We start from the raw sequence: 15,635 nt of genomic DNA, 5'->3' as shown, positions 1-15,635 counted from the left end.
ACATTCTCCCGATGTTGCTAGAACTACAGTATCTAGCAACGTCGGGAGCGCGCACACTGCAGAGCGGCTTGATTGACATCAAGCCGCTCATGCCATTTTATAAAAGAACCAGCACTAGCTGAATTATCAAGTGCAAAGAAAAAGTAGTTAGGAAATTAATTTTTTTTACATTTTAACAGCAAATGTTTTTTTTACTTAATTTCAGCTTAGAATATCTAAAAAACAAAATTGCCTCAACTTGGGAATAACCCTTTAAATTATACAATTTGGCCTTCAGACACGATTAGGTGAAGCTTACGAGTATACCGAAATTTGATTTAGTAGAGTATTTTGGAATCCTGTCTGTTAGCTAAAGCTGAGAATATGACGTCCAGCTTGGCTCTAATAGGGACCATAGGACTTAATGCAACAGAAATAATGCTCATATATTATTCACATGATAACAGGCATGTTTATGTTGCATCTAACAGGAAACATTTTCTCATGGATTTTTACTTTTTTTGTACTGTAAAAAACTAAATAACTGTAGGCTGGATATAAATAGAGAAACTTCTGATGAGGAAGATATTCATGCAGTCCTATAATGCCATTTTGTACAATGTTTGCCCATAAAAGCACACTAGCCGGTATAAAAGCAAATGTGCAAAATGAATCCACATTTTGCAGCAAACTTTAAATGATATTAAAACATTTCGATGGCTTTCTAAAAATATAAAAAACAAATAAAATCCTAGTGCACAATCTATCCAGTGAACTTTTTTACATCTTGGATTAATACACAAGCTACAAATGGGAAATTTGCCCTGGGGTTGTCAAAAGAATTCAATTAGATCTAAAATGTTTTGAACGTAATATGCAAAACAACATTAGTCCATTAATGGACATGGACAAGGTCAAACTAAAGGTCAACCTCTATGATTTTATCAGTCACGTTCAAACAATGAAAACGTAGAGAACCCGGGTTATCATCTAGGACATTTTATTTCCTTCTTTAGAAGCCGTGCATACATTCCTCAGCACACATTAATACATGTTTTATATTTTTATCATATGGAGCACACTGGAACTACAGAAATGTATACATTAAGAATCAATGTGAAAAATGTCTCATTCTTGTATTCCAAACAAATCCTCGAGAAGGAGAAGGTAATTCACGGACTTCACTGCATTTGTTGTAGTCTGTCCACTCCAATCAGCGTCAAACTAAAAACAAAATCATAATAAATTATGTAAATGATTTGGCAGAAATGATAAAATAATTAAAACATTTCATCATGAGCACAAACGGATGTGTATAAACATGTAAGAGACTTCTCCAGATGGATAGGTTCCTTTCCTCTCATCATCTTTATTTCCTCCTATTTTTTTGGCATTCTAAACTTATAGAAATGCGCATTCTTCGTTTTTATAAGTTGCCTGATATTATTTGGAATACTGGCAAACTTTAAGGGTGTATTCACAAGTAGCAAAAAAAAGGTATGATCCAGCACTTCATGAAGAAATCTCAGGACTTTACTGTTATTATTTATGTACCAATGACGCTATGACTAAGAACATAGCATTTGAAACGCGTAAGCGTACTGGTCCTTTGTCTTTATGCGCTGGGTGCACTTTTAATGTTTATATAATAAAGTCCTGAGATTTCTTCATGAAGTGCCGGATCATACCTTTTTTTTTGCTGCCATGGAAGACGCCTGGGCCAGGGCGAGGTCCGTGCACTGGATCACTGAAGATGCTTGACACCGGTGAGCTGAAAAAAACTTTTCATTTTACCATAGGTATTCACATGTGCTGGTTTTGTCACTTTTTTCTGCAATTTTCACAAAATCACAGCAAAAAAAAACATGTTTTTTAATGCAATGTCTATGATTCATCAGTCCCAGCTGGTGATAATAGGCTTTGCATTACCTGTTAGGCCTTATGCACACAGCAGGCTACCACAGTACCATATTCATGCGGTACCTGATAGAGTATGCCGGGATATTTTTTCAGTAAACTTTACAGACTCCGACAGAAAAACCTTTGTTTGTAATCGATGGCATACAGTATGGCGCTATAGAAGCACGAACCCACGAACCCTTACTCAATTTTTGCCTTTTGATTAACTCCCTCATGTTCACTTCTTAAAGAAGACCTGACACCTTTCTGCTTATTTCCACATTACAAGAATTGTATTGTTTTTCTTAGAACTTTGTTATTTACATTATTCAAAAATATGGATTTTTCTCTCAACCTCAACCTGTCCACTCCTTAAATATTACTACATGGCTCTGATACAAGACTTTGGCTATCTTGTGTAAATATTAGGCTGATGTTAATAAGTGTCTAGGATAAAATAATACTGGGAGGTAACAGGTTGTTTTTAAAAAAATGTATACTGCGACCCTTGACCACCGGTTACCTACAGTATTTTGGGTACGCATTGGTTTTTACAGCTGTCATTTTTATTTATTAGAGTAAAAAAAAATTTGTGCATCTTTTTTTTATATATATATAATATGTGGAGTTTGGGATATTCGGGTCAGGACTAGGGCTACAGATAAAGATTGTGGGGCCTTATTTTCTACTTTGTTAATATGTAATAATTTTGTTTGTTTTATTTTTTTATAAACTGTATCCACTGAAAGGTCAATTTAATTAAAATTCTAGATTTTAATTAAAAAAAATTGATTTTACCTTTAGATTTTATTTTTAAACGACTGTTTTCCTCTGAAAACAAAGCTCTTATAGTCTATGTGTGAAATGCAAGTAATTAATTTGAGCCTATAGGTTATGTTTCATTTTTTTTAACTACTGTATATAGGTCCAAAATTCAGAGCTTCAAATTCCTTGCTTTAACTGATTAAATTCAGCCTATATGCTGTAGCTCTAGAGAAAAAATATTCACTTCCCGGATAACCCTTTAAAAGGCTATATTCAAATGTATCGGAATTGGTGTAAATTTTTCATCTTGATTTGCGGGCGGAAAATCTGCAGCGTTTTACAGTAGAAACCCAAAATATATCCCCATAGCGTAACATGGTCAACGTGAAAAGACTATATATAACCATCCAAAGAAAAGTCACAACCATAAATTCGAAAAGATACAAAACAATGCTTTATTAAATGTTACACTTTATTACCACCTGGACCTTTTCTCCACTGCTTCAGTGTTCTGACTCCATTGTATTCCTGCGTGGGTTGTTCCGCTTCTTGCTTTTAATGTTTGTTTATGCATTTTATATGTTTCATGTAACATTTAATAAAGCATTGGTTTGTATCTTTTCAAATTTATGGTCGTGACTTTTCTTTGGATGGTTATATATAGCGTTTTAGAGTAGCAGCAATGTTACATAGTTACATAGTAACATAGTAGTTAGTACGGCTGAAAAAAGACACATGTCCATCAAGTCCAAACAAGGGAAGGGAAAAGGGAAGGAAAAATTTCTACACATAGGAGCTAATATTTTTTTGTTCTAGGAAATTATCTAACCCTTTTTTAAAGCCATCTACTGTCCCTGCTGTGACCAGCTCCTGCGGTAGGCTATTCCATAAATTCACCGTTCTTACTGTAAAGAAGCCTTGTCGCCTCTGCAGCTTGAACCTTTTTTTCTCCAGACGGAGGGAGTGCCCCCTTGTTTTTTGAGGGGGTTTTACAAGGAACAGGATATCACCATATTTTTTGTATGTGCCATTAATATATTTATATAAGTTAATCATGTCCCCCCTTAGTCGTCTTTTTTCAAGGCTAAATAGGTTTAATTCTTTCAATCTTTCCTCATAACTTAAATTCTCCATGCCCCTTATTAGCTTCGTTGCTCTTCTTTGTATTTTTTCCAACTCCAGGGCATCCTTTCTATGAACTGGAGCCCAGAACTGAACTGCATATTCTAGATGGGGCCTCACTAATGCTTTGTAAAGTGGCAATATTACATCTCTGTCCCGCGAGTCCATGCCTCTTTTAATACACGACAATATCTTGCTGGCCTTTGAAGCAGCTGATTGACACTGCATGCTGTTATTGAGTTTATGATTTACAAGAACACCCAGATCCTTCTCAACAAGTGAATCCGCCAGTGTAGCGCCCCCTAGGACATATGATGCATGCAGGTTGTTGGTACCCAGATGCATAACTTTACATTTATCTACATTAAACTTCATTTGACAAGTGGACGTCCAAACACTTAGTTTGTTTAAATCTGCCTGCAATTCACAAACATCTTCCATAGTCTGAACTATATTACATAGCTTGGTGTCATCTGCAAAAATAGAAATAGTGCTATTAATCCCTTCCTCTATATCATTAATAAATAAGTTGAATAATAGTGGTCCCAGCACTGAACCCTGGGGTACACCACTTATAACCGGTGACCATTCAGAGAAGGAATCATTGACCACAACTCTCTGGATACGGTCCTTGAGCCAATTCTCAATCCAATTACAAACTATATTTTCTAAACCTATAGTCCTTAATTTACCCATTAGGCGTCTATGGGGGACAGTGTCAAATGCCTTTGCAAAGTCCAAAAACACTAAATCCACAGCGGCCCCTCTGTCTAGACTTCTGCTCACCTCTTCATAAAAACAGATTAGGTTAGTTTGACAACTTCTGTCCTTAGTAAAACCGTGCTGGCTGTCACTTATACTGCTATTTATTGTCACATAATCCTGTATATAGTCCCTCAATAGCCCCTCAAACATTTTCCCCACGATGGATGTTAAGCTTACTGGTCTATAATTACCCGGGGAAGACCTAGAGCCCTTTTTGAAAATAGGGACCACATTTGCCCTGCGCCAGTCCCTTGGCACTATACCAGTCACTAGAGATTCTCTGAATATTATGAAAAGGGGGACAGAAATAACTGAACTAAGCTCTTTAAGAATTCTAGGGTGTAACCCATCTGGTCCCGGAGCCTTGTGCACATTTATTTTATTTAATTTAGCTTGGACCATCTCTACATTCATCCAATTCAGTATATCAGCCGATATATTAACAGCACTGGCACCGGCTACATCAGCTGCTCTTTCTTCAGTTGTATATACAGAGCTAAAGAACCCATTTAGTAACTCTGCCTTCTCTTGATCCCCTGTGATCAACTCCCCATTACCATTATCTAGGGGTCCTACATGTTCAGACCTTGGCTTTTTTGCATTTATATGCTTGAAGAATTTTTTAGGATTTGTTTTACTATCCTTGGCCACCTGCCTTTCATTTTGTATTTTTGCTAATTTTATTACATTTTTACAGATTTTATTAAGCTCTTTATATTTTACAAAGGCTACAGCTGTACCCTCAGATTTGTATTTTTTAAATGCCCTTTTTTTGTCATGTATTGCCCCTTTCACAGAAGGTGTAAGCCATGTGGGGTTTAATTTGAGTCGTTTATACTTATTACCTGTAGGAATAAATTTTGCACTATAATAACTCAAAGTAGATTTGAAAATCTCCCATTTATCATTTGTTCCATTATTTGACATTAGTTCTTCCCAGTCCATATCCTGAATTGCAGCCCTCATCCTGGGGAAATTGGCTTTCTTAAAATTAAATGTTTTTGCCCTCCCAGCCTGCGTTTGTTTTTTACAGTATAGGTAAAATGTAACTATATTGTGATCACTGTTACCGAGGTTTTCACGAACATTGACATTCCCAACAAGATCTGCATTATTAGAAATGACCAGATCCAACAGAGCTTCACCTCTAGTCGGGTCTTCCACAAACTGGCCCATAAAATTTTCCTGCAACAGGTTGAGGAAATGTCTCCCCTTTGCAGTTGAAGCCGAACCATGACACCAATTAATATCCCGGAAATTAAAATCTCCCATTATCACTACAGTACCCGCCTGTGCAGCCCGCTCCATCTGTTTATATAGCTGAACTTCCATCTCCTCAGTTATATTGGGGGGGTCTATAGATTACACCAAAAGTAATTTTTTCAGTGTTTACCTCCCTTTCTAGTTCCACCCACAAGGTTTCAACCTCCTCACAGTCTTCACCCACTATTGTCTCTTTCACACTCGCCTTCATATCACTTCTCACATACAGACATACACCACCACCTTTCCTATTTGTCCTGTCTTTACGAAAAAGTGTAAAACCCTGTAGATTTACAGCCCAGTCATGTGAAGAGTCCAGCCATGTTTCAGCAACACCAACTATATCTATATTTTCTTCCAGTATCAAGGCCTCCAGCTCCCCCATTTTACTTGCTAGACTTCTGGCATTTGTGAACATACACTTTAACTTGCCTGTCAGTTTTTCACTTTTATTATCAGAAATGTGATTTGACATTAATCGGTCCTTTTTATTTACACTGATGTTTTGTAACGAAAGGATCTCCTTATCCTGTTGTCCAGTCCTCTCCCCACATTCTGTTTCTCCCCCCACCAATATAGTCTGACCCCTCTCTAACCTGGCTACCCCTTTTTTTTCTACATTGACCTCCCTCCTCAGCCCTAGTTTAAATACTCCGCCACCCCAGCTAGAATTCTCTCCCCCAGCACAGCGGACCCCCTTCCATTTAGGTGCAAATCATCTGCAGAATACAGTTTGTACCCCAATGAAAAGTCAGCCCAGTGCTCTAGGAACCCAAATCCTTCTCCTCTACACCAAGACTTCAGCCATGCATTTAACTCCCTAAGCTCCCGCTGTCTTTCCTGTGATGCGCATGGCACAGGCAGTATTCCTGAGAATACAACCTTGGAGGTCCTTCCCTTCAGCTTGTAGCCTAGTTCTTTAAAATTATTCTTAAGGCTCCTCCACCTACCATTTATTCTGTCGTTGGTACCGACATGGACCACGACAGCTGGATCATCACCAGCCCCTCCCAGCAATTTGTCCACCCGTTCCACCACATGCCGAACCCTGGCACCAGGGAGACAGCAAACCATTCGGTTGAGGTGGTCTTGGCGACAAATAATTCTATCCGTCTTCCTGATTATAGAATCCCCTACGACTATCAATTGTCTTGGCTTACCTGCATTACCATCCCGCCGACTACTAGCTGGGCTGTTCTCCCGGCTGTTAGGGAGATCAGTATCCACTAGGGCTGCCATTTCTGAGACTGACACCCTCGCATCATCACCCAACTTGGCAATTTTGCCTGGAATGTCAGAAACCGGATCGGCCTTCCTTGTCTTTGACCCCTTTCTACTGCCCCTAACTACATTAACCCAGCTACTTACCTGATCCTGCTCACCCATGTCTTCACCCTCCAGTTGTAACCCACTAACTGCATGCTCTGTGAGATGAGATTATTACAAATCTTATCCATACGCTACATAAAATTTCCATGCAGAAATTGACCCGGTGAGCAGATTTTTAAATCCGCAGCATGTCAATTTCTGCAGTGAAGTGGTTGCGTATTTGTTGCAGATTTTTCCATTGAATTGAATGGAGAAGTCAAAATCTGCAACAAATGTTAAATGTTGTTTTTTTTCTGTGAAATAGCAGTAAAAAACAAAACAGAACTATTACTTAAAAAAAAATACTATACTCTTCTCCCCTGGCGCCACTGTAGTGGCGTGGCGATGCTTTACCGGATTGGTCTCTGTGCAGCTGGCCTCTAGTGATGACGTTTCTTCACATGTGACCTCTGCAGCCAATGACAGGCTGCAGTGGTCTAATCTGATGAAATGTCATCACGTGAGGCCGGCTGAACAGACCAGCCGGGGGAGCAGGGACGCGTCACTACGGAAGCGCCAAGGGATGTAAGAATAGTATTTTGTTTTCTGTCTGCTGACTAACACAGTCATAAATCCGCGCGAAAATCCACACCAAAATAAACACGATTTGGTGGGGACTTTTGCCAGAATTTCCCTGTAGAATCTAGGTCAGCTTTGCTACAGAATTTTCTGCAGAAAATCTGACCCGTGTGAACATAACCAAATATAAATGATGTCATTAATAAAAACATGATCTGTCTGCTAGCTATGAACATTAAAAAACAGAATGTGGACATGTATAATAAGTCACAGCAAAATATATTTACACTGCATGATTTTACATTGCTGAAACTCAGTTTCATACTCGATCTTGTATGTATGAGCCAAATATAAACTAAGAGAATCCCAAAACCTCTGATATCAATTGTCGCAATTGTGTCCCAAGAATAGAAGAGAACAAGTTACATTCATTCCTTGCTAGTCTTGGACTCTATATTTCAATCACTCCACTAATGCATATTGTATGATCAAATTCAGTACATGCGGACTGTAGGACTGTCAGAGTGTTTCAGAATGTCTTTCTAAAAGACTATTACATGTGATAATCTGAGGTCTGTTCACACTTCTGTTAGTTCTTGTCCATCAGGTTACCATTGCTTTCTGATGGCCAAAATAATTTAGCATGCTGCACTACTCTATCCAGTAATAAAAACAAGAAGGACATTATTCTTTTACAAATGGATCTGGATAAGTTGGAAGCTTTGGCAGAGTGGTGGCATATTAAGTTTAACACTGATAAATGTGAGGTTATGCACTTGGGAAGGGAAAATTAATGTTACCATTACAGACTAAATGGGAAAATACTGGGTAAAGCTGACATAGAAAAGAATATTAAGGATTTTAGTGGACAATAAATGTAACTATAGTAACCAGTGTCTGCCAGGTGCTACCAAGGCAAATAAGATGATTGGAGGCATTAAAAGGGGCATAGATGTACATGGTGAGAACATAGTTTTAGCCCTTTAGAAATCACTAGTCAGACCACATATAAAATACTGTGCACCGTTTGGGCATTAGTGTACAAGAAAGACATTGGTCTAACACAGGGGTCTCAAACTCGACCGGGTAAGTGGGCCACATATAGAAAAAATGTGAAGTTGATACAAATTATTGTTAATCAATTAGTTATCTGAACTACTATAACAATACTACATTACTATAACAATACTACATTACTATAACAATACTACATTACTATAACAATACCGCTAGGTTTAAACTTAGCGGAAATTTGCACGTTTTCTCCAAGTGCTTATTTTAACAATCCAGTTTTCCAGTTTAGGTGTTGCTAAATGTAGTCTGGCGGCGCAGTTTGCAGCGTTTGGCAGACACACAAATGTCAAGATTGGGCAGCCCCTTTTTAGATAGTGCCACAGAGCCCTCTGTAGATAATGCCACAGTGACCTCTGTAGATACTGCCACAGTGCCCTCTGTAGATACTGGCACACACCCACCTACTCGTAGATAATGCCACAGTGCACTCTGTAGATAATGCCACAGTGACCTCTGTAGATACTGCCACACACCCACCTACTCGTAGATAATGCCACAGTGACCTCTGTAGATAATGCCACAGTGCCCTCTGTAGATACTGCCACACACCCACCTACTCGTAGATAATGCCACAGTGCACTCTGTAGATAATGCCACATGTGTATAATGGAATGATTTGCACCTCTTCCTTGTTTTAGACCCACTCCTGATTTTGGTTTACAAATAGTTATGCAATAATACTGACCAAAATACGCCTAAGTTGAGGCTGAAGGCGGAGCCTGTCAACTGACTAGAATGTGAAAGAAAGGGAATGAAAAAAACATGCACTATTATTTCCTGTAGAAATAAAACAAAATTGTATTTGTCCTTCCCCATTTTTTCACACTGTAGTCAGTGGGCCATGGGGTCATGGATTGCATAACTGATGTATTAGAATAAACAATCCACACTAAAATAGTGTATGAAATGCTGGTGCAATTAAAGAAAAAAGTGCTAAACTGATTTTTAGCAACCTGTTACTCTAGACCTCGCACAAAAAATACAATTCCCATCATGCTCTGACAGCCTTTGGTCAGTACATAATGGGAGTTGTACTCTTACAACAGCTAGAGAGCCATAGGTTTCTTTTTTCATATTACACATGGCTCCACACTACTGGACTGGCTGGGAGGTGAATCTTCATTTCATGTTGGCCTTAGCGTCACCACACATACATACAAGTCCCTGTATACACTATGTAAAATATGAAAGATTTGTAGTTGCAAATGCTGAAGTGCCTAAAGATGCTTCTAGCATTTTGTGATAAAGTTATATGGTTGGGTCAACATTGCTTTTTGTTATAATTGTGGTACTTGGCACTCTTTCCGTGCCGAAGATGCTTCTGTATTTGCACCTTAAAAAGAGAATTGCCAGTGTGTCCAGAACCCCAACCCCCCAGAAGACAGGCCCTGTTGCAGTGGACCCGACTCTTCCTGCATGGTTAGCGTTCTACTTCTGGTTTGTGAGAATTTTTAACAATTCTGTGCCAGAAACATTTGTTGGACCGTCAGAATGTTGTAGTGAAGGAACATATAAAGAAAAGAAGAAAGAAAGGAAATGTTCTACTGATGTTATGTTGCGAAATAACCGCACAAAATAAAATACACACCATTAACAGGAACAATGCCCAAGCAGCCAACAGAATGGCTTGTATTTACAGAACAGGCGCATTTAGTTTACCGTAATTGGTGTGGTCTGTCGTGCCGGATTTGGATTTTCTCTCCAGTTAAGGCCAGACACAAGTTTCACATAATTAATTTGACCATCATTTTCTTTATGTCTGCAAAAAGTAAACACAAGATATTACATGAACGTAGAGGACTCCAATGAAACAACTGCAGCTGTGAGTAAATGGTTAAATGTTTAACTGTAGACATTGGCTCCCATCCAGCATTGAGACCCATGGATATCACAGAGGCCAGCCTTACAGTTTCATAACTTTTTTTTGCTATCTGATTTAGTACCAATCCCAAAAACTTCCCAAACTAGAAACACATGTGAGCAGGGAGCAGTTGTTGCTTACTACACATATTTAGTTACATTTGTTGACATGGTGAGTTTGTTACACTGTTGGGAGTCTAGTGTGTCTTTGTACTGTTTTCCTTCTATCACCACGTCTTCTTTGTATCCTATTGACCCATGTTGTGTAATATTCCATGCTTTTAAGAACCGTTTGGCTACCAAGCCCTTTTCAACAGAAGCCTACAAAATCCATTGCGATTATAATGCGAATCTTACAATGACGTGTCTTAAGCGGAGATTTTTATTATTATATTTGCAGTCAAGCTTCTATGTTATGGTTATTTAACAGTAAGAGTTAAACAAATACGGCAATTATCTTTTGCTGTACATAAAAAATGTGGGTCAAAACTAGAAAGAGTAATGCAAATGTTTGCTATAATTTCCCTTTCCACCCACAAACAGAACAATGAGGTTTAGTAGTCCAGAATTACAAAAATACCGCCTATGATGTCTTTATTGTTCACTGAAGACTAAAGGCCCTTTTATACTGGGCAATTATGGGGCAAACGAGCGTTCATAGAATGCTCATTCCCGATCATTGCCCTGTGTAAACAGGGCAACGATCAGCCGATGAACGATCGAACGCTCGTTCATCGGCTGATTGCATCGTTTTAAATGCCGAAACTGTTATCGTTGTCGGCAGCACACCTCCTTGTGTAAACAGGGAGATGTGCTGTCGACATGATAAAAATGCAAGAGGACGAGCGATAGGGAGTAACGAGCGCTCATTAAAATACTGGCTCCTTGTGAACGGAGCAAACGAATGCCGATCAACTTGCTGACTCATTGATCGGCACTAGTTTACACGCCCCACGTCGGGCTGTGTAATATCACCTTAACATAGGCATCACTACTACATGATGCAGTAGACTTAACAAGACACTATGAAAATGAAACACATACATAGAGCACTCAGACTTGAAGCACATATAGCTGCGATCGTTCTTTTAACCATCTGTCAAGTACAATTTCCATCAATTTTGTTAAATATAAATCAAATCCTTCTGTTTATTCTTAAAGTGTAATTCCAGTTGCCAAAAACCTCTGACCTGTTAAAGAGAAATGTCAAAAGTACTGATTGGTGGGAGTCCATGGACTTCTGGACTTCACGAAGGAGAGACAAAGACAGACCATAGACTATAATATTTTTTAATGGGTCATCTTTGTCTCTCCTGATTGATGCTGAAAGAGACCGTCGGGAGCCGAAGGGAAACAAGTCTTACATGTATTGCAGCCCCTTCGTTCTAGTAACCAGCGAGGGTGCCAACAAATGGTCCTCTATCACTACAAACTTCTGACACATTTCTTTGACATGTCATAAATTCTTGGAAACTGGAATTACACTTGAAATCAGTTTTTAGGCTTCAAAAGATGTCCTTCCAAACATGATCTATGCAATATCCTAGGATAAATCTGCTTAGCTCCATCTCTCAGCAAATCATTTCATATTATTTCATATACTCCACTGTCGTGAATACTCTAAAGTGTAAATTGTTTAGTAATCATAATGTTAAATGAAACTTCACTTCACTGTTAACAAATTTCCATCCATGTGAATGTATGACAACTACTAAATTCAAATATATATGTTATTATTTTATGAAACCCAGACATCAGCTATGCCCTGAGCCTAAATTGGAATTTTACTGTACTTACTTTTCTAGTATAATGCGAAGAAGGTCATCTGGCAGGGGTATTTTAAAGGCTTTGCAAATCGTTCTAGTTTCTTGGAGTGGAAGTAACCCTTTCCTACAAAGCATAAATATAATTTAACGTTTGACTAACTTGTCAATCGATAGATCGATAGATCGATAGATCGATAGATCGATAGATCGATAGATCGATAGATCGATAGATCGATAGATCGATAGATCGATAGATCGATAGATATTGTACATTGTAAGCTCATTTTGTAAAACAGCGATCGTTGGCCATTCATTTTATTTTTACCTTTCATGGTCATTGTACACAAAGGCATCACAGAGTTTACTAAAGTTCTCAAATGACTTCTTCTTCAGATGTTCCTGGGTCACAGCCATCAGAAGACCTAAATCAACTTCTAGCTTCTCTTGTGCACTGTAGTAGCGCCCAACAGTCATTATTTCATGTTCTGTAAGCTTTCTGTCACAAATTTCCACCATGGCATTTCTGGTAATTTAACGAAAACATTATTATATATTTATTTACATCAGATAAACTATATATAATAGAATGTCTCCTCCGGTTGTAATTTACAAAAATATTAGGACTGTTCAAGGATTTTCATGTTCTTATCAAAATAAAAGGGCTGAGTGCTTTATTGCATGTATCAGGAATCAGTCACCTCCAGCGTATATAAACCTACAGTCATCGTTTACAGTACAGTATGAACTGCAACAAGGGTTCAAATCTGACAAGAGAAACATCCGTATGGAAATTTCATGCTCTTCACATGTTTACATGGGTTTCCTATGGGTATTCCGTTTTTCCTTACACACACTACAAACATGTTTAAAATAATTGCCATGGAAGTGAAAAAAGATGTGTGAAAGAATAGCGCATAGACTAAGTTCTGAATAGAAAATGCAGCACAGGGGCATTATACCCATCAAGAGCTGAAAATACTCATGTATGGTACAATGAATGGCCCACCTGGGATCTCTAGCTGCTTAACTAGACCACTAACATTTTTCTCACAAAAAATAATTTATCTTTGTAAGAAGAAGGTGAGTGCGGGAGGTCCGTGTGGTCGGAGATTAAGCAAATGTACCAATACATCATAGATATCAGTATAGGAAATCTCACACACAGGAACACACACATACGTATATATATACTACTCAATAAGAAAAAGACAAAACCTGTAATAATATAAAACTGATGCTAACATTTTGAGAATTCATTTATGGGATGAATAGTACATGGTTTATTGCTGGCACTATATTAAGTGATAAAAAGTGTAAAATAAACTGCGCGTTAGATAAAAGCAATCATTCTGAAAAAAATCTGTGCATGTGGCAATTGACCTTATTATTGAAATTAAAGGTTGGAAAAAGTTGGTCTGCCTACTAAATATGTCCAGAAAACTATGCATGGCCCTGAGTCTGAGCTCATCGTGAGTGGCAAGATCGTGTACACATAAAGTGCCCTCGGCACTTTAATGAATGGGCAACAATTATGGATGGGCTAGATGGTGTTATTTACCTCTGTGTGCTGTCTATGCGCACACTGTATGGTCCAAGTGTCATAATCCCTAATAATCACAGCAACTCCGTGATGTATAAGCAAAGTTTGTGCTGGGCTGGAGGGTAGAAATGACCCCATGTATGCCACAGTACTTCTTAATATTGGTACTGTACATACATAAATACATCTGTATTGTCAGAGTGTCAATCGCCCCGTCCGGACAACAATGATAGCTATGTACTAGAAATTATTATTATGTGGGCTAGATGGATAATTGCCCTATGTGTGCTTGAATGTTAGCGGAGCCTCTCCATCGGGCTGTAGAATTGAAGTCCAACGGTGGAGTGGTGCAGCACGCATGAGAATTGGCCGGAGTTGAGAAAGCAGTGAAACCGTCTGTGTCTATGAAGATCACAGAGGGCAGCGCGATGCAGAGTGTGAGCCGGAGGAGTCACACCGAGTGATGAGTCAGGTTAGCATAGCAATTTAATTTAGGTAATAATTCACTGTATTTTAACGATATATATTGTGCTCCCACAAATATGAACATTTGAAAATTCACTGAAGTGATAAATGAGTAAAATGTATAATTTTTATTTCATAGCTATCTAAAAACAGGGGTACAATCACCACTGTGAAAAGCCCAACCGTGTATTTAAAAACGTATTAAACAGAATACTCCCAGTCCTAGTTCGTTTGCGAACCCTTTGTGACTGGGTATGTAAACAGAGATATCAAAATATGGAATCAGCGTATAACATTGGTAAAGCAGTGGTTTGGACCCTCGTTCACACAGGAGCCTGCGTTAACCGCACCAGATTCTCCCAATGTACAGATGCACAACAATGCCACTGCCCCCTACGCAAAATTCCCTCACTTCACCCGACCCTACGCGTTTCTATACTTATCATCAGGGGTCTGTCAGTCTGGCCGGGATGCCAGCGATATATCTTCAGCAGCAGGTATTCTACTGCACAACACGGAAGCATGCACGCATAGATGCCGCTGACATCTATGCGTGCATGCTTCCGTGTTGTGCAGTAGAATACCTGCTGCTGAAGATATATCGCTGGCATCCTGGCCAGACTGACAGACCCCTGATGATAAGTATAGAAACGCGTAGGGTCGGGTGAAGTGAGGGAATTTTGCGTAGGGGGCAGTGGCATTGTTGTGCATCTGTACATTGGGAGAATCTGGTGCGGTTAACGCAGGCTCCTGTGTGAACGAGGGTCCAAACCACTGCTTTACCAATGTTATACGCTGATTCCATATTTTGATATCTCTGTTTACATACCCAGTCACAAAGGGTTCGCAAACGAACTAGGACTGGGAGTATTCTGTTTAATACGTTTTTAAATACACGGTTGGGCTTTTCACAGTGGTGATTGTACCCCTGTTTTTAGATAGCTATGAAATAAAAATTATACATTTTACTCATTTATCACTTCAGTCAATTTAATTTAGGGACAAATAGTTTATATACATTTCAGGTATTTTACACTATTATGTCTTGTCCATTTCATCACTAAGCAGAGCATTTACATTTTATATGGACCGATTTTTGGCCATCATATTAGTGCAGAATTAGCGGTCATCTGCACTTGGTACATCATACCAACATTGGAGTTTTTAATCGTTCATTAGTCCATTTAATAAAGGTTTTTTATTTTCAATTGTTGCCCTCTACAGAATCACACACCTTTCCCCCTTTCCCC

The 15,635-nt window shown here is 38.8% G+C and overlaps 1 protein-coding gene across 2 annotated transcripts in view; it reads right to left on the bottom strand.

Moving 5' to 3' along the window:
- Positions 1-962: 962 nt before the first annotated feature.
- The window catches only part of EFHC2 (EF-hand domain containing 2), a 74,382-nt gene continuing 59,709 nt past the window's right edge, over positions 963-15,635 (bottom strand). For both annotated transcript variants that reach the window (XM_075850754.1, XM_075850755.1), the window contains 4 exons: positions 12,706-12,903; positions 12,412-12,504; positions 10,414-10,513; positions 963-1,203 (listed from right to left, as the gene is read on the bottom strand). In XM_075850754.1, coding sequence (XP_075706869.1) covers positions 1,108-1,203; positions 10,414-10,513; positions 12,412-12,504; positions 12,706-12,903 — 487 coding nt within the window. In that variant the 3' untranslated portion in view covers positions 963-1,107. The remainder of the gene's footprint in view (positions 1,204-10,413; positions 10,514-12,411; positions 12,505-12,705; positions 12,904-15,635) is intronic.

This window comes from Rhinoderma darwinii, chromosome 2, assembly GCF_050947455.1.
Source record: "Rhinoderma darwinii isolate aRhiDar2 chromosome 2, aRhiDar2.hap1, whole genome shotgun sequence".
Lineage (NCBI taxonomy): Eukaryota > Metazoa > Chordata > Amphibia > Anura > Rhinodermatidae > Rhinoderma > Rhinoderma darwinii.
This window is presented reverse-complemented; position numbering and strand designations above follow the sequence as displayed.